The following is a 24,794-nucleotide window of genomic DNA, read 5'->3' on the forward strand; positions in this document are numbered from 1 at the left end:
AGCGTCATCAATGAAGTCTACTCTCAGAATCCCGAGGGGGCGTGACCAAAAGGGGGCGTGCCTCCAAGAAATGTCGCAAGAAAGCTGGGAGATTTCCCCACTTTGACCTCGGAAGGCTGGTTTCCGAGGCATCTGGAATACACCATTGATATCCAGTAGCGTACCGTGGGGTTTAAGTCAGGGCCTTCTGTAACAAACTCCACCAACGCCCAACCCCCAAACACTCAGACATGCCCACAAATTTCATATTAGGTGCCGATACAGCCAACACAGACAAATATGTGCATCACACTATGCGCTACTGCATAACATCAACAACAAGACTGTTGATCTTCAACAACAGCGCACACGCCACACGCACACCACTGTGCATTACCGCAGCTAGACTAATGCAGCCTCACCATCAGATCTTTCATTATGTCAATCCGCAACCAGATTGCACATCACACACATGACACAAGAACAAGTTTTCAGTTATTAGGGACAGAGCCAGTAACAACTGGAAGGTCCCTGTTGTTTTTGGAATGTTTATTATTTTTAGGTCTCTTCTACTGCATTTTTGACCCTCTGAACATATATGACAAGTCAATTTTATTTGGCAAATTTGTCGGGCCTGGTTCGATATCGGATATTCTATGCGTCACATTCAGGTCGGCCACTAGGTGGCGCTATTTTTAGGCAAATTTCGATAGGCTAATAACTCCCGCATACTTTGTCTCACATTCAAAAACTTATATCCTTATATATTTCAAGTATATAAGGCTATAGTTATATTTCATCAAATCAAAATTCTGTACAAGCCCATTGGGCTTCGTTCCCTCCTTGCACCATTTCATGTTAATGTGTGCTAAATAAATAAATAAATAAATAAATAATAAATCGCACCCGATTGTTAGAACATTGAATCGCATCGCATCGTTCCATATTAAAATGAATCGGATTGTAGCACATGTATCTAGATACGTATCGGATCGTCCCTGTAAAGGCGATGCACACCCTAATAACTATTGTTTTCAGCCATAGCAGCGTCTATGGTTGCTATGGTATCAAAAACCATAGTAACGACAGAAAACGACAACAATTTTTCTGGCGAGACCTGAAAGAATTTCGTAATAACTAACAAACTAAACGTCATACAGTCACTGAACGACTATGAGAATAAAATACACATTTCTCGCTAGAAATGTTGGAACAAAAACATTTTAATGACAAATCTATATCAAAATATTGCAGTTTCCACTCTGAATATTTCAGACATGTTGTTTGTTGTGTTGCGTCACGTGAACGCAAATATAAAAAAAATAATACACCAAAAAACGTATTCTTATTGTCAATAACTGTCAATATTCTTATTGTCGTTTAACTTTCATAAGATAAACAAGGAGTGAAGGGAAATAATGCTAGGAATCTTCTGATTAGAATGATGCTGCATTCTAGAGGGAGGACCATGAACTGACAACCATCACAGATCTATACATTTAATCAGTGACCTTTTTAAGTGGATAATGTTCAACCATTAGCCTATCGTGATACAATCCAAGGTATGACCTAGAAAATAATGGCAGTAGAAAGACAGCAATTAGAAAGTCAAAACAAGAGGTAGTTGGCATTAAGCAAACAGAATGAAAAGGTAAGTGAAATAAACACAATCATGTATAATGTGGGATTCAATTGCAGTCTATTTCACAAGTGAACTTTGCAGGCAATTTGTAATAAGTGTTAGCCTGGAAATCTATGCATTTCTATGCATTCTTCTTGGACCTAGAGATCCCTCCCGCCCTCTCTAATTGAAAAGGTGTTAAGATAGCTTTCAACGGATACAGGTGTCAATCAAAGTGTCCCGTTGCACTGCGTCACACGTCCTGTTGCCCGTGTGCTTAAGCATGTGCAAACGCTTAAGTCGCTGTAGCTGGCGTTTCACTGCAGACACATGCCGGGCTTCTCCCCGGAGTGAGTCCTCATGTGGCGCTTCAGCTTGGTGCTCTGTCTGAAGTGCTTCACGCATTGGTCACACTTGTAGGGCTTCTCGCCGGTGTGAGTCCTCATGTGGAGCTTCAGGGTGCCTGTCTGTCCGAAGCTCTTCGCACATTGGTCGCACCTGTAGGGCTTCTCCCTGGTGTGAGTCCTCATGTGGAGCTTCAGCCTGGAGCTCAAACTAAAGCGCTTCACGCATTGGCCACACTTGAAGGGCTTCTCCCTGGTGTGAGTCCTCATGTGCATCTTCAGCCTGGAGCTCAGACTGAAACGCAACATGCATTGGTCGCACCCGTACGGCTTCTCGTCGGTGTGGGTACGCATGTGGATGATCATCTTGGGATTGTTTGGAAAAACCTTGCCACACAAGACGCAGGGCTGTCCCTTGCAGCCGCCCCAATGACCAGTCAGCTCCTCACAGTGGACGAGCCGCTCGCTGCAGTCCAGGCTCTTGGCCACGCTGTGGTCCGCAGACAGCGTGCTCATTGCCTCCAGTTCAGACGCGCTGAAGAGGCCGTCCACCGCCAGTGGGCCCTCCCCATGTCCGTCAATGCTCAGGATCCGCAGCTCCCCGTTGTGACTGGACATGTGGGAGGAGCCAGGGGGGTCCGCACGCTGACTCTCCGAGGTGGCGCCGCACTGTGTGCTGCTGTCTCTAATGTCATTGCAGTCTTCTTCAGAGAGGAAAACAAAGACAGAAAGTAATGGTATTAATTCATTATTTGCACAAACAATACAGTATGTACTTTGTACACACTCTGAAGAATTATATTTTGACAATCTTTCTAACTTATTTTTGTTGATTATGCCTTTTCCTTGCCCCCCTTGGGGTGCTCAAGGGTCAAAGGCTCCAGCTGAGAAGGCACCACTACATCTCCGCCTTTTAAGGAAGGAGGTCATAAAGACACAACCCGGGTCATCTGTTGTTTCCTATCACATGTTTTACCAATACAGTAGTTATATTGGGAGTCAGAGCTGATCTCAGCGTTCCTGACACCTGTCTGCCATGAAGAAGATGTAAATCATTCTACTATAAACTGTACAAGTAGTCCTTGTGTTTAAGCACGGCTCTGGTCATGATGCTTTCAAAAGAGGACCAGGCATTTTAGCGCCGGTAGAATCGAGTACATTCTCAGTTGATCAAGGTTGTTTGCTTGCATAGATGCAACGTGTATTACTAACCTACAGCGGGCGTGCCTCCACCAAAATCCTCTTCAACCTTAATCGAAATGATATCTGGGGTCTGCTGCTTTCAACATATAGAAGAAAACACACAAGACATTCTTTAATTTGCACAGAATAGTTGTCCATCCCCAGTAACGACACATTGAATCATAAAGGGGTGTGTGTTTCTATGGGTGTGTGCTGGAGTTGTAACAGAGGAAGCATCTCTTTTGGATGGTGAATGAGAAGATGAATTCCAACCTGCACACTCTGCTCCTTGCGGCAGACCAACCGCTCTCCGCGCTCCAGGCTCTTGGCCACGCTGTGATCCGCAGACAGCGAGTTCAGGGCCGCCACCGCCAGTGGGCCCTCCCCTTTTCCGTAGACACTCAGGATCCTCAGCTCCTCGTTGTGACTGGACATGTGGGAGGAGCCAGGGGCGTCCACACGCTGACTCTCTGAGGTGGCGCCGCGCAGCGTGCTACTGTCTCCAAAGGCATTGCAGTCTTCTACAGAGGGAGAAAAAAATATGACAGAAAGTTATGGTTTGATACACTGTTTGCACAAAAGGAGGAAGTGTGTATTTGTACACGTGAAAGTAACTATTTAAATGTATGTGTATGTAACATTGACACAGAGGGTTACTAATACTGCAGACACAGATTCACAGTTTCGGTGAGGAATGTCTCCTGCAGCACCCTCCTCCCTAGACTCAAAGCTCAAGCAGGTGACCAGGTGGAGGACACTGAACGAACACCGGCGCAAAATGATCTGAGCACATGACATGCGACTCGCGAGACAAGCGCAATTACTCTATTTTGACAATAACAAGCAACACTGTGCTTCCCTGTAAGCTGATCAGCTAACATTTATACATTTTAAATGTATTGATGTTTGAGAATAATAAACCAGCTCATGTCGCATCTGTCTTGAAACCCTTCTGGGCTCTTGACTGATTCCATCTTTGAAATGCAACTCCCAAGTTTGACCATACACATGCGAATATTATACAAATATAGTAGTCATATAATAATAATATAATAGTGGTTTTCCCTAAAAAACTATTATATTCCCTAAAAACAATCAGCTGACCTGACGAAACATGACGAACAACTTTATTGATGTGCAGGTTTTTTTCATTATGGCTCTAGTTGTCCAGTTCTACGGTAGAACTATGGCCGGTACGTCCGACCTGCTTTGGCGAGAACGTGACGTTATTTCCTGGCTTGCAGGACTTCAGCTTTCTCGTTTCTCATTGGATAGTCATTGTTATTGTTAGCTACATAAGCCTTTTTAGCAAACCAGCTCGAAAACAAAAAACACAACTTTACATTGTATTGCATGCACAGCAAGATCGTGCAATGCATAAATTGGTGGACGGAATAAACCGACCAAAAGGGGGCATTCCTCCGTGAAATGCCGTAAGAAAGCTGGGAGATTGATACCTTATGACTAGGACGTACCGGCGTACCATACCATATAGCACCATTAGCCTACATCCTCCACTCCCACAGTGACGGGACTCTATGGCTGTTCAGTGTCTATAAAAGATCAAATCCAAATTAAAATGTTTGCCAACTGGGATCCAACACATCAGATTGTATAAACCAACAATAGGCTCACCTTCAGGTGCCAGGTAGACTGGGACGGAGATGGCGGATCCCTGATACTGGGCCTCAGCGAGCGCATGCTGCTGGATTGCTAAATCCAGCTTGGCCCTCTTCAAGTGGAGCGCCTGGCGTGCGAGGTCATTCGCTTCTTTCATTCGTTCTTCTATGCCGTGCAGCGCCACCAACTTCTTCTTCTCCGTGGCGATAAGCTCCTCGCTGCATCGGCAAGGTATCAGCCGGCGCCTGGAAGGCGGCGGTGTGCCTTGTGAGGTGCTGCTGGTGGGGGAGGAGGTTGCTGCCGGCCTGTCCTGGGATATCGGCAAAGCAGGGGATGGGGATCGCTTGACCTGAGAGAGTCCAGCATCACCTCTCCTCAGGTCGGTGCCCCCCGAGGTCCCATCACAGGAGGTCTCACCTATGATTTCCAGCGCCCTCTCCTCCATCTGTGACAATTCTGGCACTGTGCTGGGCCCAGCGCCAGTTAGTAGCCGCTCTCTGCGGAACGCAGCATTGCGAGTTTTCGCAATGCTGACGAAATCGTGCCACTTCTTCCTAACCTCCTGCCAGTCCCTCGGTGCGCCCGAACCGTAAGCTGCCATTTTCCGGCAGATTTTAGCCCAAATCTTCTGCTTATTCCTGTTGGACACTGTTGTCCGGAAGGCGGAGAATAGAGTAGCCTTGTTTAGGTTCACTTCCTCTAAAAGGACTTCGGTCTCGTTGACCGTGTAAGTCGGGGCTCTTTTTTTGCGTCGTTTTGTCTCCGCCATCATCATCTACAATGTTTAGTGTGGGGGGGGGTTGCTCTTATAGGTGATGTTAACCAATGGAACACTAGACTGAATTACACCAGTCATGTAATGGGGCTGCTGGTCATTCAGCTCTGATTACAAAGCAATTTGACACTATTATAAAAACATACAGTAGGCTACAACATCTTTCCAAATAGCCTAGGTCTTTTAACAGTTAATGGAAGGAAGTGATGGGTGGGGTAGCAGGATAGACATGCAGGATAGGCCAAGTTGTTTAATTGTTCATTCCAAGTTTTATTTTCTATATATTTTTTCAGTGTAGGCTATGCTGTTTGCCCATGGTTAAATAAATGAAAAGACGGCTTTAAGAAGATTTCGGGGAACCGGGCCCTGGCCTGTGTGGAGACAACAAGGTCAAATTAGTACTTAATTTATTACTTTGTATATAATCCAGGTGCAAGTTGTAAGAAGATAGAAGATAAGCATGTTTAGTGAATAACATTAGCCTAATACTTAAAATTAGATATATGAAATGATAAAATGATATTACATTACATTGTTTACATACATCTTTCATATATTTTAAAAGTTCATGTCATCATCTCCATTCATCTCATTACATCAAGCTCTGCAGAAATCTGCTAATAACCCATTGATTTGAATCAGGTGTGAAAGGGGAAACAGGAGTGGGCCTATGTTTTTTGTAAGAGTTATCAGGCCATAATTATCTCATCAGTAAAACACTAGAACTACTGCCGTCACGTAGCTGGAGATTAGTGCCTGTACCCCCTTTGCTCTAAGACGCCTCGAATTGTGCCTATTCTCATCTGATGACCCTGGTTAGCAGAGGTGCACACTCTAACCCTAACAACAACAGCAGAACGGTTATCCAATAACTAAGAAGTGCACAACACAGCGTTACAGTGTGTGTATTCACACACACACCTGATGCGATCTACCTTTACATTAGCGACAGTAACTGGGCTGTTAGCTGTAGAGCTAATGCTACAGCCCCATTCGCCCCAATGATTTAGCGCCTTAGTTGACTTACTTGCCCGAGGTTTGTAGCTGAGCCAAGGAGAGATGGTACTGATTGAGACTTATTTTTCAGACGTTCAGCTCTGTATTGGCCCAAGTTTAGGAAGCAGTCGTCAGTGAAATGTTTGGCGCAGACATACAACACTTTGGGAAGTTGTGTCGGCGCGTTTCCAGATAAACTAAAATGAACCCACTGGTTCTTCAGAGGCTCGGATGAAGGAACTAAAAAATACTTTTGTGTTCATTTGTACATCCAAACACTGAGCAATCCCCATGCTTCGCTCATTTGCGAGCCATGATGTCTCTCCAGGAAAAAACAATGCGGCGCTCGCACGGCCCTAGCTCATTTCATCATGGGCGGTCGGAACAAATTCGCTGGACGGGCAAAGCGAGTAGCATCAGAGCCCGTCTACGGACTACTCCTATAAGACTACTAATCTCTGGTAGCATCCAGCTGCAGCCCCGGAGCCAGACACCGTGGTGTGGCAACGCGCTGTGGTGTGCTGTGGCGGGCCGGGTTTTTTCGTATTTTTTCGACGTTTTGCGTCACAGTTGCGTCACAGTCGACGTTGTTCGACTTAAAGGAGAATTCACCTCTAAAACAACATTGTGCTCCAACACTATATTTCGTCATATATTTATAGGTGATTTTGCTGCAATTGAATTTAATAACTCCAAATTAAAAAGTAAATATTTTTACCTATACAGTTCTGGCGGGTCACAATAGAGCTCGTAAGTCCCGCCCCTTCCGGTGGTCCCCATGGGACCTTTGAGACCGTAAAATATGAATGGGTTTCAATGGAGAGAAAGTCATTATTTTCTGGTCCCAGTCTTTATATGCCCCGGATTACACATATGTTGTTTGTGGATTTAAATGATAAATTTTCATGCAAATAAAACACAAACACAAAATAAAATACAATTTATCGCTAAGAAGTTTGATAATGTTAGGTTTCAAACTCTGCTGCGTCACGTTTTGAACTACACACTTTTTCCATCTAGTTTCCACTGAAGTTTTGGATTGTCGTGCCGTTAAAGTAGTTAACTATTATGAAGAAGCATTAGGCTAACACAGATCTGCACAGACTTCAGAAGTCACGACTCTTCCAAGTGTGTAATTCAAAACGTGACGCAGCTTTTACTTCTTTGCCACCTACAGAGTTTGTTATATACAAATAAGCTGTCCTTAAACTCTTCCAGTAGTCGCCATGGCAGGGCCACTGTGATGGACTCGACCCTCAACAGCAGGAGCAGCTATGGCGACTACTGGCTGAGTTGAAGGACAGCTTCGCCTTGAATGAGAGCAACGTGGTCAGACGCACCATGCAGCATGAAATCGACACTGGGGATGCCAGGCCCATCAGAATGCGCCCGCGTCGCCTGCCCTTGGCCCGCCAGGAGGCTGTGGACCAGGCGCTGTGGGAGATGCAGCGGGCGGGCCTCATAGAGCCCTCAGATAGACAGTCCCTGGGCAGCAGCCTTGGTGATGGTGCCTAAGAAGGGGGGCAAGTGGAGATTCTGTGTCGACTACAGGCCACTTAACGCAGTAACGAGGAAGGGCTCCTACTCCGTCCCGCACATCGATGAGGCCCTACATACCCGTTCATTTGTTCCCTTGTCCACATCGATGAGGCCCTACATACCCGTTCATTTGTTCCCTTGTCCATATCACTGCTGAAGCAGCACAGGAAGGCTGAGAAGTGACTTTTTAACCCCATATTATTTATTGCCACTCTTGCAGGGCTGGATCCCCCATCATATTTATTATTCACTGTTGTTGTTTATGTTTTTAATGTTGTTTCATGTCCTCATGTATAATTGTTGGGAGCTTGTACTGCAAGAAAAATTCTGTGCAAACGGACAATAAAGTACCAGACCCAAGACTGCATTCTGCACTAGCAGAGGATTGTGGAAGTTTCGAGTCCTCCCTTTTGGCCTGCAATGCACCTGCAACCTTTGAGAGGCTGATGGACAGAGTGCATACTGGCATCCCCCGGCAGCAGTGTATCGTCTACCTGGACGATATACTGGCACACGGGGGCTGTGGGATGGCGTGCTTCAGTGGGTCTGGAAGGAACCCGCCACCAAAGAGGCGAGGTGGCAGGTGGTTGTGCCTCACTCTCTGCGTGGGGAAGTGTTTCAAGGGGTCCAGGGTGCTGTGGGCTCGGGGCACTTAGGGGTGACAAAGACCCTGCATCGCCTCCGCCTGGGCTTCTACTGGGGGCAGCGGGACAAGAGGGACGTCGAGGACTTCTGTCGCCGCTGTGATGGCTGCACAGCCCGCAAAGGCCCCGCTGAGAGGTCCTATGCTCAGCTACTGCAGTGCCCTGTGGGGTTCCCTATAGAGAGGGTTGGGGTGGATGTGGTGGGCCCACTACCCTGTACAGAGAGGGGGAACAAGTTTGTCCTCACGGCCATGGACTATTTTACTAAGTGGCCGGAAAGAACAAAGGGAAGATGCCCGAAGCTCGATAGCGAGTGGGTCGGGCCCTGCAGGGTCCTAGAGAAGATGGGGGAGGTGGTGTACAGGGACCAGCTCCCACCTCGGGGAAGGGGAAGGAGGGTGGCCCTCCACAGAGACAGGTTGGCCCCTTATCGAGGCACCGCCACCCCTCAACCTGCTCCCGCGAGCCCTGCGGCTCCCCGCACCGGTGCGAATGGGCCCCGGACACGCCCACCTCAGTGCTCTGGCCCTAGGCCCCCACCTGACCCTATCCCTGTCTCCCCTCCCTGTCAATCAACCACAGTCAGCCCCCAGCCCTGATCCTCCCTTTCCCCCTGCCCTCTCCCGGGCCTGACACTCGTGGGCCCCTCTCGGCCCCAGGCACTTTGCCCCACCCCCCCGTAGCCCCAACACGGCCTCGTAGTTTGTACCAATAAATGACTTGGGGGTGATGACTTGGACTTGATGTTTGGGGGAGGCAATGTAGCGACCCTGGGACTCTTTAGGAGTTTGTGTGTTATGTGTTTGCATTGTATTTCGTTGTCCGTTATGGCAGTTGTTCTATGTGCATGCATTGGAATGTTCTACTTGCCAATCAGTGTGGGGGACGAATCGCCTGGTCAGCTGGGGGAGGGGCTTGGGAGAACAGGAGGGTGGGGGCAGGAGCGTTGAAGGATTCTGAGTTCTGCGGTGTGTGTGTGTGTGTTCCGGTGAACCTGTTGTTGTGTGTGTATTTGTGGCGTTGGTTACAGCGTTACAGTCACCAGGTTTGTACCAATAAATGTTCAAACAAGTACTTATGACTGGATATGCCTATGTCACCGGCGAGGTCATGACAATACCATTCATTGATATCTTTTACACTTGAAATGAACATGATAAATTAATCATCTTTTCGTTTAACTTTCCTAAGATAAACAAGGAGTGAAGGATGAACAAAGCAAGGAATCTTCTGATTAGAATGATGCTGCATTCTAGAGGGAGGACCATGAACTGACTCAAGCATCACAGATCTATACATTTAATCAGTGACCTTTTTAAGTGGATAATGTTCAACCATTATTGACTATTGTGATACAATCCAAGGTATGAACTAGAAAATAATGGCAGTAGAAAGAAGACAGCAGTTAGAAATTCAAAACAAGACGTAGTGGGAATTAAGCCAAAAGGTAAGTGAAATGAACACAATCATGTATAATGTGGGGCTCAATTGCAGTCTATTTCACAATTGAACTTTGCAGGCAATTTATAATAACAAAGGTAACGGTAATGACAGTGTTGTGGAAATATCAAGCGTAACTATAATATACAATTGTATACATATTAGATAAATAATGTGTATACAATTTGTACACTAATTATATAAACCCTGTATATATAATTATATAAACCCTGTTTATATAATTATATAAACCTTGTTTATATAATTACTCTGTCAATTTAAAGGAATTGTTATGTATTCTCCTTGGACCTAGAGATACCTCCCACCCTCTTTAATTAATAATAATAGTGTTGAGATAGTTTTCATTTGCATTGCAACTGTAGCCACAAAGACCAAATCTTCTTTGTTGTGTAGATTCCTTTAACTGTCTTGCAGCCATGTCCACTTCACCCACTTTGCAATTTAACTTGGTCTCTCCTCTGGCCAATCCTAAACTCCACGATGGTCACACCCCTTCACCTTTGTTTCCTTTGTATTAACCCAGAATGTGAAAGTTTCCTCATGTACAGAATCATGTACACCCATCGTCTCATTGAATGTATGCTTGGTAACTTTGCTGACTGTATCTTCCCGTTTGTAAAACCTCAACTGGACCGCCCCCCCCCCCCCCAATTCGTTTAGAGGGGAAAAAAGGGGCACAGAGGACGCTGTCGCCTGCCTGCTGCATCTTGTCCTCCAGCACCTAGACTCCTCAGGCACTTTGGCCAGGATCCTCTTCGTGGACTTCAGCTCCTCTTTCAACACCATCCAAAGGCACCTGCTCATCCAGAAGCTACGACCTCAACACTCCACCCATTCTGATCCATCTCCTGCACAACTTCCTCAGTGACAGACGGCAACCTGTTTGGGTTCAACTACATCACCTTCACTCATCTCCAACACCGGAGCCCCTCAGGGCTGTGTGCTCAGCCCTTTCCTCTACACCCTGTACACCAATGACTGCACCAGCCCCTCTCACACCACCACCTACCTCAAATACTCTGACGACACTGCCATCCTCGCTCTTCTATCAGACAATAACTCAATCAGACTACCATATCACCGTATCAGACTACCTATAACCCAATGGTGTAAACATAACTTCCTCCATCTTAATGTAGCCAAAACCAAAAATAAATAACAATAGGTTATCACCCCAGCTCCCCATTCTCATCAACAATGATGCAGTTCAAACTGTTGACAGCTTCAAATACCTCGGACTCACACTAGACAATGAACTCACTTTCGACCAGCTAACAACAGACATTCAAAAAAGGAGCCATCAAAGACTGTATGCCATCCGTAAACTCAAAGGACTCTATGTTGCATCCCATCTCCTCCTGCTATTGTATCAGAGTATTGTACAAAAAAGTAGCTGTGTGCACATACCACCTACTGGCCAGGTGCAGGACATATGAAGTAATATAGAAAGAAAGAAATGTAAGGTCCGCAGCACTGCTTAAGCTCCCATATTAATTTAATAAAGAATTCACAGCAACGTTTCGACCCTATTGGGTCTTCTTCTGGCAAAATTTAAATGAAATCCAGCCCATCCTGCTCTACTGTTCCACCTGCTTCTTTAACATGCTTACTGTCAAAACCGGGTCAAACTCACTTGTGTCACAAACATAGCTGCCAAATGAATTGGTCTCCCATCACCCACACTGTCAGAGCTCTAGTCCCACTCTGTCCATATATATCCTGTCTGCATGTAATTGTTGTGTTTGCTGTCCATCTGTTATAACTGTCGGCGTGCGGTCCATGTACTTGTGATGTGAAAATGTCCAGTTTGGACGTGGTGAAGAGGGTGTCATGGCCGTCCACCGCCAGTGGGCCCTCCCCTTGTCCGTAGACGCTCAGGATCCGCAGCTCCCCGTTGTGACTGGACATGTAGGAGGAGCCAGGGGCGTCCACACGCAGACTCTCAGAGGTGGCACCGCGCTGCATGGTCTGCAAAGTTACAGACCAATTCTAGCACTTGGTGAGATAGATGTGCGACAGGATATTTCACAAAACTGGTTGTCATGACAGTGTCATGAATGAATTGTCAGACCTCAAGTAAAGTGGTACCATTTTGATTTGTCATTAAGATATGAAGGATAGACTGGCTGTCATGACACCATTATGACAGTGTATAATTGTCATGAAGATATGAAGCGTTGATTGACAAATATATCGGGCAGATATTTGCGTTTTTTACGTGTATCGGCATCGACCGATTAATTTTTTTTTCCGGGCAGGATTTACAGACAGACAGTTCAAAAAATGTCCCTTTTTCAAATTGAGAATTGTAACATTTATAATCATCGTGTCATTTTATGATGTAAATTGAGGGAGCAAAAGCAGTATCAGCTCCAAATATCGGCTCAAGAAAATCGGCAGCCCAGATCGGTCATCGGCTAAGGCTGCTGAAAAAAAAATCTGCATTTGCCCTAAAACAATCCATATTGATTGATCCCTGGTTATTACACACCAGAACCGTTTCCTAACAGTGTCATTAACATATTCCTTTCACACAAACTACAGTGAACCATTTGACATGTTAGGTGTCATTATACCTAGCCAGGCTAGCGCCGCCTACTGGTTCCGGCAAATTTAATTTGCCTCAACCATATAGTCAGGGAACTAGCAATGCGTTTCGGTTTGCTCCGTCCGCATCAGCGAGCAGATGTGGCGATGACGGGCGATAACAGTTGACGAGATGGATGTCGGCGAAGCTATACGCTCTGTGCTTGAAACTATTCCGGATATTGAAGACTTAAAGCCAGAACAAGAAGCATGTTTGACGAATTTTTTGGAGGGCAAAGACGTTTTTGGACTTCTTCCTACCGGGTTTGGGAAAAGTTTAATTTACCAGCTGGCCCCGTTAGTGGCGAAGACATTATGCAAGCCAAACGCTAATGCTAACCCTATTGTCATCGTTGTGTCCCCCCTGCTTGCCCTGATAGAAGACCAGATTAAGGAGGCAGGGATACTGGGTGTAACAGCAGGCCAGCTTGGCGTTAGTGATGACCAGGACATAATAAACGGAAATAAATAAACGCATAGCATACGTCACCGCCAAGCAGCAGCGATTAGTCGAAGCAAACGGAAGCAACCGCCTCCCGGAAGCAAACGAATCTCTACGGCTCGTGTTCAGACGCTATATGAAATGTAATGAAGTAAGCGGCTGATGCATCAGGCTACATTATACCGTCACAAGCTGTTCAAATCTTTGTCAAGACATGGTCCTTAATATTTGTGAAGGCTGAATGTTTTGTCAATGCATTTGTAAAATCATGACCAATCTCAACAAGCTCACACTTGTTGCACAATAAGTCTGTTTAATACTTCAATAACAAAAAAAGTGTTTTGAACATTAACACAAACACAAATAAATGCAAAGTGACTAAACTAAACAGAAACAACTTACATCCTTTTTTACGTCAACTTGTAAACAATTGGGAGGAGCTCATTGGCCTTTTTTTTGGTAGAAATGGCCGCTGCCATGGCTGGGGTGATTGCCTCACGGCACCTCTCTGAGAAGGTGGCCAGCGTTTCCTTTTCCTCTTCCCCCGCTTCGATCACTTTGGCGTAGTCCTCTGGGAACACTATTGCCAATTCGGCAATTGGCGCCGTCCTGGCAATTGTGTTCCGGTCCACATGCACCATGTCGAACGCCCTCTTCATGGAGCCTACCTTTGCGTAGTGATTGAGGACCTTCAGATACCGGCCAATCACTCCCTCACTGGTAGTCACTGTGAAGAGAAAATAGCAAAAATCTAATTAGAGCTTTTATTTAATTCCTATATACGTATCTGTGAGACAATCAATTAAAGGTCCCATGGCATGAAAATTTCACTTTGAGGTTTTCTAACATTAGTATGAGTTCCCCTAGCCTGCCTATGGTCCCCCAGTAGCTAGAAATGGCGTTAGGTATAAAATGAGCACTAGGTATCCTGCTCCGCCTTCGAAAAAATGAACGCTCAAAAGCGCAGATTTGGAATTTTCCCCGTATGTAGTCATACAGGGAAATTTTACCTCCCCTTTCTCTGCTTTGCCTGCCCAGAGAATTTGGCCCGCCAATGAGACAATGAGCTACGACCGTGTGAGCGCCACGTGTGCGTGTTTGGCTTTGACTCCCTGAAGTACATGAACCGCGACATGGAGGAGAAAGGGATTGTTGCCCGCGATTGTCTCCCGCCGGAGCCCCGCTGCCCATCACCGCGAGGCACCACCGCCGCTGCCCGCTGCCCGCTGCCGAGGCGGTGGTGCCTCGGCAGCGGGCAGCGGGGCTCCGGCGGGAGACAATCGCGGGCAACAATCGCGGGCAACAATCCCTTTCTCCTCCATGTCGCGGTTCAGTCTACTTCAGATTGATGTGGAAGTGTGAGATTCATAATATCGTCTGGAGGCGCACAGAGATTTGGCCGTGATAGTATATATTATATGATATAGATATCTATGTATAATATTTATGCATAGAATATTTACAGAACATGGCCAAAAGCTGTGTGCGCCTCGCCATTGCGATACATCCACTGTAAACACTAGCGAGTGGTACCGTGGCCGCAAGCTGCTCAGGGCCACACCTCCACCCTCCACCTGGACCTGCCTCTAAAAAACGACACGTTTGTGGAGAGCTCATTGTGGAACTGGCTCATAGTGGCTGTAATTCTGCACCAAGGCTGAATTTCATGAACGTCTTTAAGTACTGTATTAGGGGCCCACTAACAGCTATATAAAAGCATTCATAATGGGATCTTTAAAGGAACACGCCACCTTTTAGGGAAAACAGCTTGTTTGTCATCTAACCTTAGGTTAGATAAGATGGTGCATGCATCCTCTTCGCTGTGTGAGCAACAACCTCAAGTCTGGCACTGAAATTGTTAGCCTAACTTTGCATAATGACTGGAAGTGAATGTATCCAAATAGCCTTTAGCTTATGCTATTCAGATATATTGTCTTCCACTGTATTAGGCTATATTAGGGTATGTCAGATAGGGTTGTTGAATACACAAAGAAGAAAAGGGTATGTGACAACTTGTAACTCAGGGGTAGATGGCAAACGGGCCAATTTCATAAAAAGGTGGAGTGTTAATATCAACCAATGAAGATATCACATTTAAAGCCGGCCATACACTGTGCAATGTTTGCCATTGTTTTGCAAATTTCAAGCTCAAACTGTATAAGTTTGAGATACAGTTTTATGTATAAAACTGCATGCAATGTAAACCCAGAGCTCAAGACTTATGTGCGCACACTCTATGGGCCGTTCTCGTTTGCAACCTGACTGCTCACACTATGAGTGAAATAAACACTTGTGTACAGAGTAGTGATTTCATGATTTGTTTGTTTGAATCAGTTCGTGTCGGTCAGTTCGCCAAGAAGAATCGTTCAAATTGTTTGTTCGTTCAGTCGTGTTTCCGGTAGCGGTGAATCGGTTCTCAGCTGAGTCGTTCAGACTCAGACTCAGAGTCGTTCAGACTCAGCTCCTCCCTCGTTCTCATTCAAACAAATCACGAATGGACGTTCTCAGCTGAGTCGTTCAGACTCAGCTCCTCCCTCGTTCTCATTCAAACAAATCACGAATGGACGTTCTCAGCTGAGTCGGTCAGACTCAGCTCCTCCCTCGTTCTCATTCTCAAATGAATCCCAGTCGTGCAATGGTGCAAACGATCATCAATCAACACAAGAATACAACATTAACTAAGTTCCTTTCACCACTAACACGTTCAGCGAACTAACAGCGACTCGAGAGAGCGCATCGGCGACTCAGCGACTAGTGGGTGGGACTGGGAGTCGAGTCTCGGAGAACGAACGAGACGAACTGAAACAGGGAATCAGGTCGGTTCGTTCATGTTAAAGAGTCGTTCATTCGAACTGATTCGGTCACGAATGACCCATCACTAGTACAGAGTCTGAACTACGCCCGTTGATCACGTCTCTTGTGCTGAAGACAGCAGCCTCTCCAGACCAAGCTCAATCATAGATTGAGCTTGGTCTGGCAGTAGCCAGGCTGCAGTCGGCCCATAATTGCGAAAAACTCGTACAGTGTATGCCAGGCTACATCCCGGGCTGTGTTTTCAAGGCCTGTGCTCCTGAACTGGCAGAGGTATGCACTGACATCTTCAACCTCTCCCTGATCCAGTCTGTCGTCCCCACAAGCTTCAAGAGGGCCACCATTATCCCAGTCCTTAAAGGTCTCATTCCCCGAGAAACCCTTTAGTACTTGTTCCTTTTGAAATACGATAGAGTTGCATATGCATGCTGAACGTGAAAATGTTCTTCTACCTCCATTGCCTGCATTAGCAAATGAAAGAAAATAGACGCATAAACGATCGAATCAGAAAGGGCTCACCAACTGACGTCAGTTGGTGACGCCCACCTTGGCTCGCGACGGCCCACGGGAAGACGAAGTATTGAGTTTGTGCCTGTGCTGTTTGTGGCGATAACAAATCAACGTTGCGTCTCTTGGCCAAGAAAGAAGAGTTGAGGAAGAAATTGGATCGGACATTACCACTATTTCAGCATTTACGCGGCCCGGGCACAGCGGCCCGGGCACGGCGATTGAATACAGAAAGAAGAGCCGCCTCGGAGCACCGCGGTGGCAGGAGCTGAGCTCCTGGGTGCGGGGCACGGCGGCCGGTCCCCGCGGTCGTGGTCCCCCGGCCACCGTGCCCCGTAGCTCAGCTCCGGCGGCTCTTCTTTCTGTATTCAATCGCCGTGCTCGTGGGAGTGCACCGCCGGAGTCCGGGAGCTCGGCCGGGGCACGGCGGCCGGGGCACGGCGGCCGCGGGGATCGGTGCACGGTCCCCCGGATGCGGTGCCCCGAGGCAGCTCTTCTTTCTGTATTCAATCAACCAGAAACCCCCAAGGAGCCCAGTGGCTCTCTCTCTCGTTCTCCCTCTCCCTCTCTCTCATTCTCAGTCTCTGTCTCTCTCTCGTTCTCCCTCTGTCTATGTGTCTCTGTAAGTTAAATAGACCTCTGAAGAATAAGTCCCGCCTCCGAGGCTCCGGTTCCCTCAGTCAAATGTCTAGAATGATTGTACATAACAAACTCTGTAGGTGGCGAAGAAGTAAAAGCTGCGTCACGTTTTGAACTACACACATTTTCCATCTAGTTTCGACTGGCTTTTTGGATTGTTGATGCCGTTAAAATAGCATTTATAATCGTTTACTACTTTAACGGCACTGGCAATCCAAAAAGCCAGTCGAAACTAGATGGAAAATGTGTGTAGTTCAAAACGTGACGCAGCTTTTCTTCGCCACCTACAGAGTTTGTTATGTACGATCATTCAAAAACCCCATGTTATTTCCCATAGACATTTGACCGAGGGAACCGGAGCCTCAGAGGCGGGACTTATTCTTCAGAGGTCTATGGGTTTAATTACTGGGATGGACAGTACTGTTAGCAACTGTTAGTACTGTAAATGCTTTTTATGAGTACATGATAATAAACTTGAACTTGGATCACTACTTCATAGGTTCAAAGGGGGTGGGGCTGTGGCCAGGTAGGTGTAAACAAATGCAGCGTGCTGTTGCCAGTGGATGATGCAAAAACTGGGCCTGCGTTTAAAAAATTACAATACCTACTTGGATTAAGGGTCTTTTCCCTACCCATTTTAACATCAAATCAGTGTGACTCACTTAAGTGACCATTTTGCACCTATGCACTTACTCCTTGAACGGCTGTAAGCCTCGGTTTCCTTAGACTTTTTGGCCTTCTTCTTCAAAGATGCAGATGGCTCGGGTGTTGAAGAAGAGGACAAGATCAGCTGTCCAGTAGACTGGCTGGGACCTGTGAAAATGGGCATGTCGGTTGACAAAGAGACATTGGTGACAAAACCCAAGAATCTAAAACTGTGTTTAGTGACAAATTTAGGCAGACTTACATTTGTAATATATGTATCTGCAATTTGCGAGATTGATGATTGAAGGAGATGTCCCATGTGTGGACATATCAGTGGATGTAGATAGTGACATAAATCTTGAACTAATCAATTATGTTTCATATGTCTTCATACATATTATGTTATGGTCTCTGAAGGTTATCAAGAGAGTTGCTAGTCAGATAAAGAAAAGGGGGGAAACAGTAACAGATCTCCATGCATTGAGGAGGTACAACCAAGCACATCCTGTATGAGAAAAAAAAAAAGTGATCTTCATGAACATCTCACACTGCATGAATAACATTACAGATAATGGTATTGTACCTGGTTTCTCGCTGACTGCTGCCTCATCCTCAGCTCCTCTCAGTCTACTTCGTAGGAAGTCCTTTTTTAGCTCCTTGTTTGCTTCCTCATAGATTTTTAGACGTTCCTCCAAATGTTCTATTTTTTGCTTGGCCATTCTGTTCTCCTCTTTTAGTCTGGAAAGAACCACTGGTCCTGTTGGTGACCCTGCACAGTTTGGGGGTAAGCAAATGTTATAGAACATAAAACCTTTTAGAAATCATGTTGATTCAAGCACTGCATATAGTTACTGGAATGATTGCTCTGTGAACTGCCTCAAAATGGACAGCAACCACATGTACTTAGTAGATTGGCACGTCACTTTAGGGGTCATAAGTCATGCCTACATGGAATTTTTCACCCATCTCATCCAAATAGTGGCGTGTTCAATTATGGACATTGTTCTCCAGTTGCCACAAACAGACACTCCAATGGATTGAGATACAGGCACTTAGATTGACAAGATTTGCATTACTGCAGACAGAGACAAAGTCCAATAAGCTGGTCTAGCATAGTTCATTGATTTTATAGCCTGTTGCTCAGCTAAGTGATAAAACATGTCAGGTTTTCTTCCAATTACTATTTGTAACTTGTAATTATGTAGTTACAACATGTACAAGTCGGAATGCAACAGCCTACTGGATATTACTTGTTGGTATGGTCTCCTACTTGCCTGAGTACAGTAATATCAAACATTATGCGAAAACTATTTCCTTAATATGTGATATTACTGTACTCAGGCAAGTAGGACCATACCAACAAGTAATAGCCAGTAGGCTGTTGTAACTACATAATTACAAGTTACAAATAGTAATTGTAATAAAACCTGACATGGCACAAGTGTCAGTCGGTTTTTGTTATGACAAGTTGACATTAATAAAAGTGACATTACCAGAAGTTGTCTTTGTCATGATAAGTTGACATTAACTTAGTTTGGGATGTCTGTCATGACAACTTCACATAAACAGAAAAGGCACCTCTTTTTGTATTCATGAAATGTTGACATAATGATTGTTATAATAGGTTACAGACCAGTTCTAGCACTAAGTCAGATAGATGTGCGACAGGATATTTCACAAAACTGGTTGTCATGACACCATTATGAAGTGTCACGATTAAATTGGTTTGTGCTGTGCGGAAGAAAGACTGGACCACAATAGACCTCTGAAGAATAAGTCCCGCCTCCGAGGCTCCGGTTCCCTCGGTCACATGTCTATGGGAAATAACATGGGGTTTATGAATGAAATAAAAGTAAGTAAGTAAAAGCTGCGTCACGTTTTGAACTACACAAATTTTGCATCTAGTTTTGACTGTGTTTTTGGATTGTATGTGCCGTTAAAGAAGTAAACGATTATTAATGCTACTTTAACGGCACCAAAAATCCAAAAAGCCAGTCGAAACTAGATGGAAAATGTGTGTAGTTCAAAACGTGACGCAGCTTTTACTTCTTCGCCACCTACAGAGTTTGTTATGTATGATCATTCAAAAACCACATGTTATTTCCCATAGACATTTGACTGAGGGGACCGGAGCCTTGGAGACTTATTCTTCAGAGATCTATAACAAGCAACAACATGTTGCTTGTAAGCTGATCAGCTAACATTTCTACATTTTGAATTTATTGATGTTGGGAATGATAAACCAGCTCATGTGGCATCCGTCTTGAAACCCTTCTGGGCTCTTGACTGATTCCATCTTTGAAATGCAACTCCCAAGTTTGACCCGTGTGTTAGCAGGGCTCTGGTCATGATGCTTTTCAAAAGAGGACCAGGCTTTTTAGCTCAAGTAGAATCGAGTACATTCTCAGTTGATCCAGGTCATTTGCTTGCATAGATGCAATATGTATTACTAACCTACAGCGGGCGTGCCTGCACCAATATCCTCTTCAACCTTGATTGAAATGGTGTCTGGGGTCCTCTGCTTTCCACATAAAGAAGGAAACACACACAAGACATGATTTTAATTTGCACAGAATAGTTGTCAATCCCCAGTAACGACACATTGAGTCATAAAGGGGTGTGCTTTCTATGGGTGTGTGCTGGAGCTGTAACAGAGGAAGCATCTCTTTTGGATGGTGAATGAGAAGATGATTTCCAACCTGCACACTCTGCTCCTTGCGGCAGACCAACCGCTCGCCGCGCTCCAGGCTCTTGGCCACGCTGTGATCCGCAGACAGCGAGTTCATAGCCTCCACTTCTGACGCGGTGAAGAGGGTGTCATGGCCGTCCACCGCCAGTGGGCCCGCCCCTTGTCCGTGGACACTCAGGATCCTCAGCTCCTCGTTGTGACTGGACATGTGGGAGGAGCCAGGGGCGTCCACACGCTGACTCTCTGAGGTGGCGCCGCGCAGCGTGCTACTGTCTCCAAAGGCATCGCAGTCTTCTGCAGAGGGAGAAAAAATATGACAGAAAGTTATGGTTTTGATACATTAATTGCACAAAAGGCGGTGGTTTGTATTTGTGCATGTGAAAGTAACTACTTAAATGTATGTATATGTGACAGAGAGGAAAATCATCTGAGCACAACATGACATGCGACTTGCGAGACAAGCGCAATTACTTGATTTTGACAATAAAAAGCAACAACGTGTCCTTCCCTGTAAGCTGATCAGCTAACATTTATAAGTTTTGAATTTATTGATGTTAGGGAATGATAAACCAGCTCATGTGGCATCCTTCTTGAAACCCTTCTGGGCTCTTGACTGATTCCATCTTTGAAATGCAACTCCCAAGTTTGACCCGTGTTTTAGCAGGGCTCTGGTCATGATGATTTTCAAAAGAGGACCAGGCTTTTTAGCTCAGGTAGAATCTAGCAGTCAGCCTAGAATCTATTCTGCCTAGAATCTATGGGTGGTGTAAGATGAGGATGATTTCCAACCGCCTGACGACGAGGAAGAATACATTACATCGTGCAGGAAACAGGCATATCGTCGAACTATGTTAGGCATGTTGTGAGGTAGTCTGCTTCTCTGTTATACATCATTATTAATTGTTAATTTTGAATCATGACGATTATTATTACTATTTCCTATTACTACAAATGTAATAATGAATAGTCCCACTTGGACCGTCCTGTTAACAACTATTACAGCCTCCACTCACCGTTGTCCAGTGGTTTAGTCAGTGGTTGGCAGATGTGGGCTCGAGCCAGGGCCAAACGACTTGACGATCTGGTTTGAAGCCGCAAAGAAAGCAGCTCACTCCTCATCCCCCTCATCCTCGTCCTCAGCGTCTCGTTTTCTTTCAGGCTCCGAGTTATCTGTAAGCGAAGGGTAGCCGAGCCTTCCGAGAACAGCTGGCTCATTTCAGATACGGCCGCTTTCGTAAGTACTTCCATTATGGACGAAAGCTGTTCTTCCAAAGTCGAGCCGCTCGGCGACATGTTTATTAACATATTTTACTCGAGAGAGTAAACAGAAACTGAAATCAAACGGACCCTATGATGTCGATTTATCCCAGACCGGAATGGGCACGTCCTTCTTCTTCTTGTAGGATTCCGGCAGTTTAGACGCTTTTTAGCGTATTACTGCCCTCCCCAGGTCCAATGTTGAATTACATTTTTACATACAGTCCTGTGTTGTGCAGGAATTTCAGAATTGCTTTGGAGATCAGTTGGTGGTTCTCACAGTGTCCAAACAAAGAAAAAACAGAAAAAGACTCAACTCCAAGTCCTAACAGTCTATCAAACAATATTTAACATATATATATATATATATAACATATATATATAATATAAATATATATTATATAAAACAATTTCTGTCCAATATTTTCTACACTCCAGAAAAATATGTTTTACTGTCTCTGAACTCCCACATTCACATAAACCAGATACATGTCTTTCTACAATAAATAAAAAGCGATTTAGCCCACAGTGACCCAGCCTTAATCTACACAGTTTAACTGAATCCTATGGTAGAAAATAATGGAGGTTTAAAAGGATATCTCTGCCATATTTTTGGAATAATAGTAGAAAATAACCGGGTCAACAGATTGGGGAGGGCCCTGTCCCTTCAGCTGGAGACAGTCACCATGACAACCGTCCCCATAGAGACCGCGGACTGTATGACGGTTGACAGAGAGAGGGAAAGAGACGTTGTTGTCGATCTCGTTGTTAACTCTAGAGTTATGATTACATTGGCGATTGGCCCCATAGACATCTTATAAGATGTCTATGATTGGCCCGCCCTCGATAAATGACCGACAGTTCTTGGTCCCTTCCACTAGGGGGCAGCCCTACTCCTTCAGAATATCAAACTCACCCTTTCCAACAGAAAAAAGTGATAGTTGAATATGAATACTGAATTGCAGACTCCGGCGCTGGAGTGAAGATTATCATTCTCAAATTCTTTCTAAATGTCAGACATCCTTCTCAGGGCCGGGATTGGTCAGTTAGCCATAGAAACGTGAAGAGATAGCAGATCTGTGTTTTAACTTTAAGGTAACCATGTTAACTTTAATGACATTTTATGGCATTGGTGACCTACACAATTTTGCATCACTTGCACAAAGGCAAGGCAGGAATAGGACCCCAGCGTCCCAATGCACTGCAGCTCTAGCAGCAACCCAGCAAACATTTCGACGTCGATCAGAGGTCTAATCGACGTTGGCCATGGAGGTCGATACGACGTCTAGTTGAGGGGCTGATATGAAACCCTAACCTTAACACGACGGAGGTGGGTATCTTACATTATGTCAAATTAAATTATTTAGTTAAACTGAATTCCCCCCAAAATACATTGAATGACACTTGCGGCATGTTAATGCAATAATTTGGGGGGAATTCAGTTTAACGAAGTAATTTCATTTGACATAAGATACCCACCTCCGTCGTGTAGGATGCCCTCTTCTTTTCTTTCAAGACTCCAGAAAGTAAGAGTTTGCTTGGATAGGTCCCAGTGTAGTTTGAAAAGTGCACCCCCTGCCGGCGACTTTCATTGGTACTAGATGTACCACCCTAGACGTGTTGCAAAAGTACCCGCAGGAAAAACAACAGCTGAGACTCTGGACTTGTGCTCGCTCATTAAAAGGGTTAGAACATTGAACATATGATCTATATAATTTCATTTGTGAGGAAATATTTCACAGATGTGCAACTTCTGATGCATTAGTTCACATTTGGGTTTATGAATGCACACATTTTGTGCATGTTCTCAGATTATGAAACACGGATGTGCGAATGTGTTTTGCACCAACTGCGCTGCAATGATTGTAGCAAAAGTGTCAAGTGCATGACTCTTTGAAGTTGTGATGCACAGGATAGTATTTGTGCACCTGTAACAAAGGACTTCGTTGCCCCTATACGACTTCAAATTTACTGTTACACATTTGTGACTTTAGTGTACACATGCAACATAAATATTTACGACTTCAAAATTACTGTTACACATTTGTGACTTTAGTGTAGGCCTACTCATGCAAAAATAAATATTTACGACTTCAAATTTACTGTTACACATTTGTGACTTTAGTGTACACATGCAACATAAATATTTACGACTTCAAATTTACTGTTACACATTTGTGACTTTAGTGTATGCATGCTAAAGACTTTTGCTACAATAATACCTTCATATTAAATCGCCATGTTCAACTGCCATCCGCTTAAAGTAATTTAAAGCGCGAGACACGCCGGTTTCGCTGCTTTGCGCGTCTAAAAGGTGCGAAACATGAAAAAAGCGAAACAAAGTGTGGTACACAATGGGACACAATTGACAGAAAACATTCATTATTTTGCACAACGTTGTTATGACACAAATAGGATACCACGCATTTGGCGTAGGCCTATGTTTGGGTTTTGTAAATTGGAATTGAAACTGAAACTAGGTTAAGTTTCGTTTTCCCTCCCTCTTGTAAAAGACAGTAGGCCTATAAACAATGAAGACTATATATTAGGCCTCCTCAGCCACACGTATTAGCTATAGTTTAAAAAAACACTTTCCACACCTAAATAAGATGTACTGATAATACTAATACTAAAATAATAACAATAATTGGTACGATGTAGGTGTAACGGAGTTTAAATGGTTAATTTCCCTTGCAAGCCTGTTTTGTGGTTTAAACATTGTTGTTGTCACATAGGCCTACGTAATATTATAATACATAATAATAATAATAATCTAATTTGGGTTGCATTGTATCATATATCATATTAAAATAAATGTTCTATGAACAACATCATACGTCCGCTCATTTCAAAGTTAAACAGATAATATTTTGTTTTGATTGTTATAATCGTTTCTATGAAAATGTCATAAAAGATGATGAAATACGTGATAAGATATAAATAAATATAGATAAGTGTAAGATAATAAATGCATGGTGTGGGGGAAATGTTAAGTTCCGTTTTCCAGACGTCACAGGGAGGGCTGTATAAAAGACCGTGACAGGACTGATCGAAATA

The 24,794-nt window shown here is 44.7% G+C and overlaps 1 protein-coding gene across 1 annotated transcript; it reads right to left on the reverse strand.

The window, feature by feature from the left end:
* Positions 1-1,917: 1,917 nt before the first annotated feature.
* LOC311342383 (uncharacterized protein) lies at positions 1,918-21,829 on the reverse strand (the record flags this gene model as incomplete). Its single annotated transcript, XM_084467224.1, has 11 exons — positions 21,494-21,829; positions 20,491-20,774; positions 20,246-20,309; positions 18,375-18,560; positions 17,840-17,959; positions 13,603-13,916; positions 7,803-8,028; positions 4,762-5,394; positions 3,400-3,647; positions 3,157-3,220; positions 1,918-2,648 (listed from the first exon to the last, which is right to left on the reverse strand). Exons 1-11 carry the CDS (start codon positions 21,783-21,785, stop codon positions 1,918-1,920), a joined length of 3,162 nt encoding a protein of 1,053 aa, XP_084323350.1. The 5' UTR covers positions 21,786-21,829.
* Positions 21,830-24,794: the final 2,965 nt, after the last annotated feature.

Source organism: Micromesistius poutassou (assembly GCF_964030765.1).
Source record: "Micromesistius poutassou genome assembly, chromosome: 4".
Taxonomy (NCBI): domain Eukaryota; kingdom Metazoa; phylum Chordata; class Actinopteri; order Gadiformes; family Gadidae; genus Micromesistius; species Micromesistius poutassou.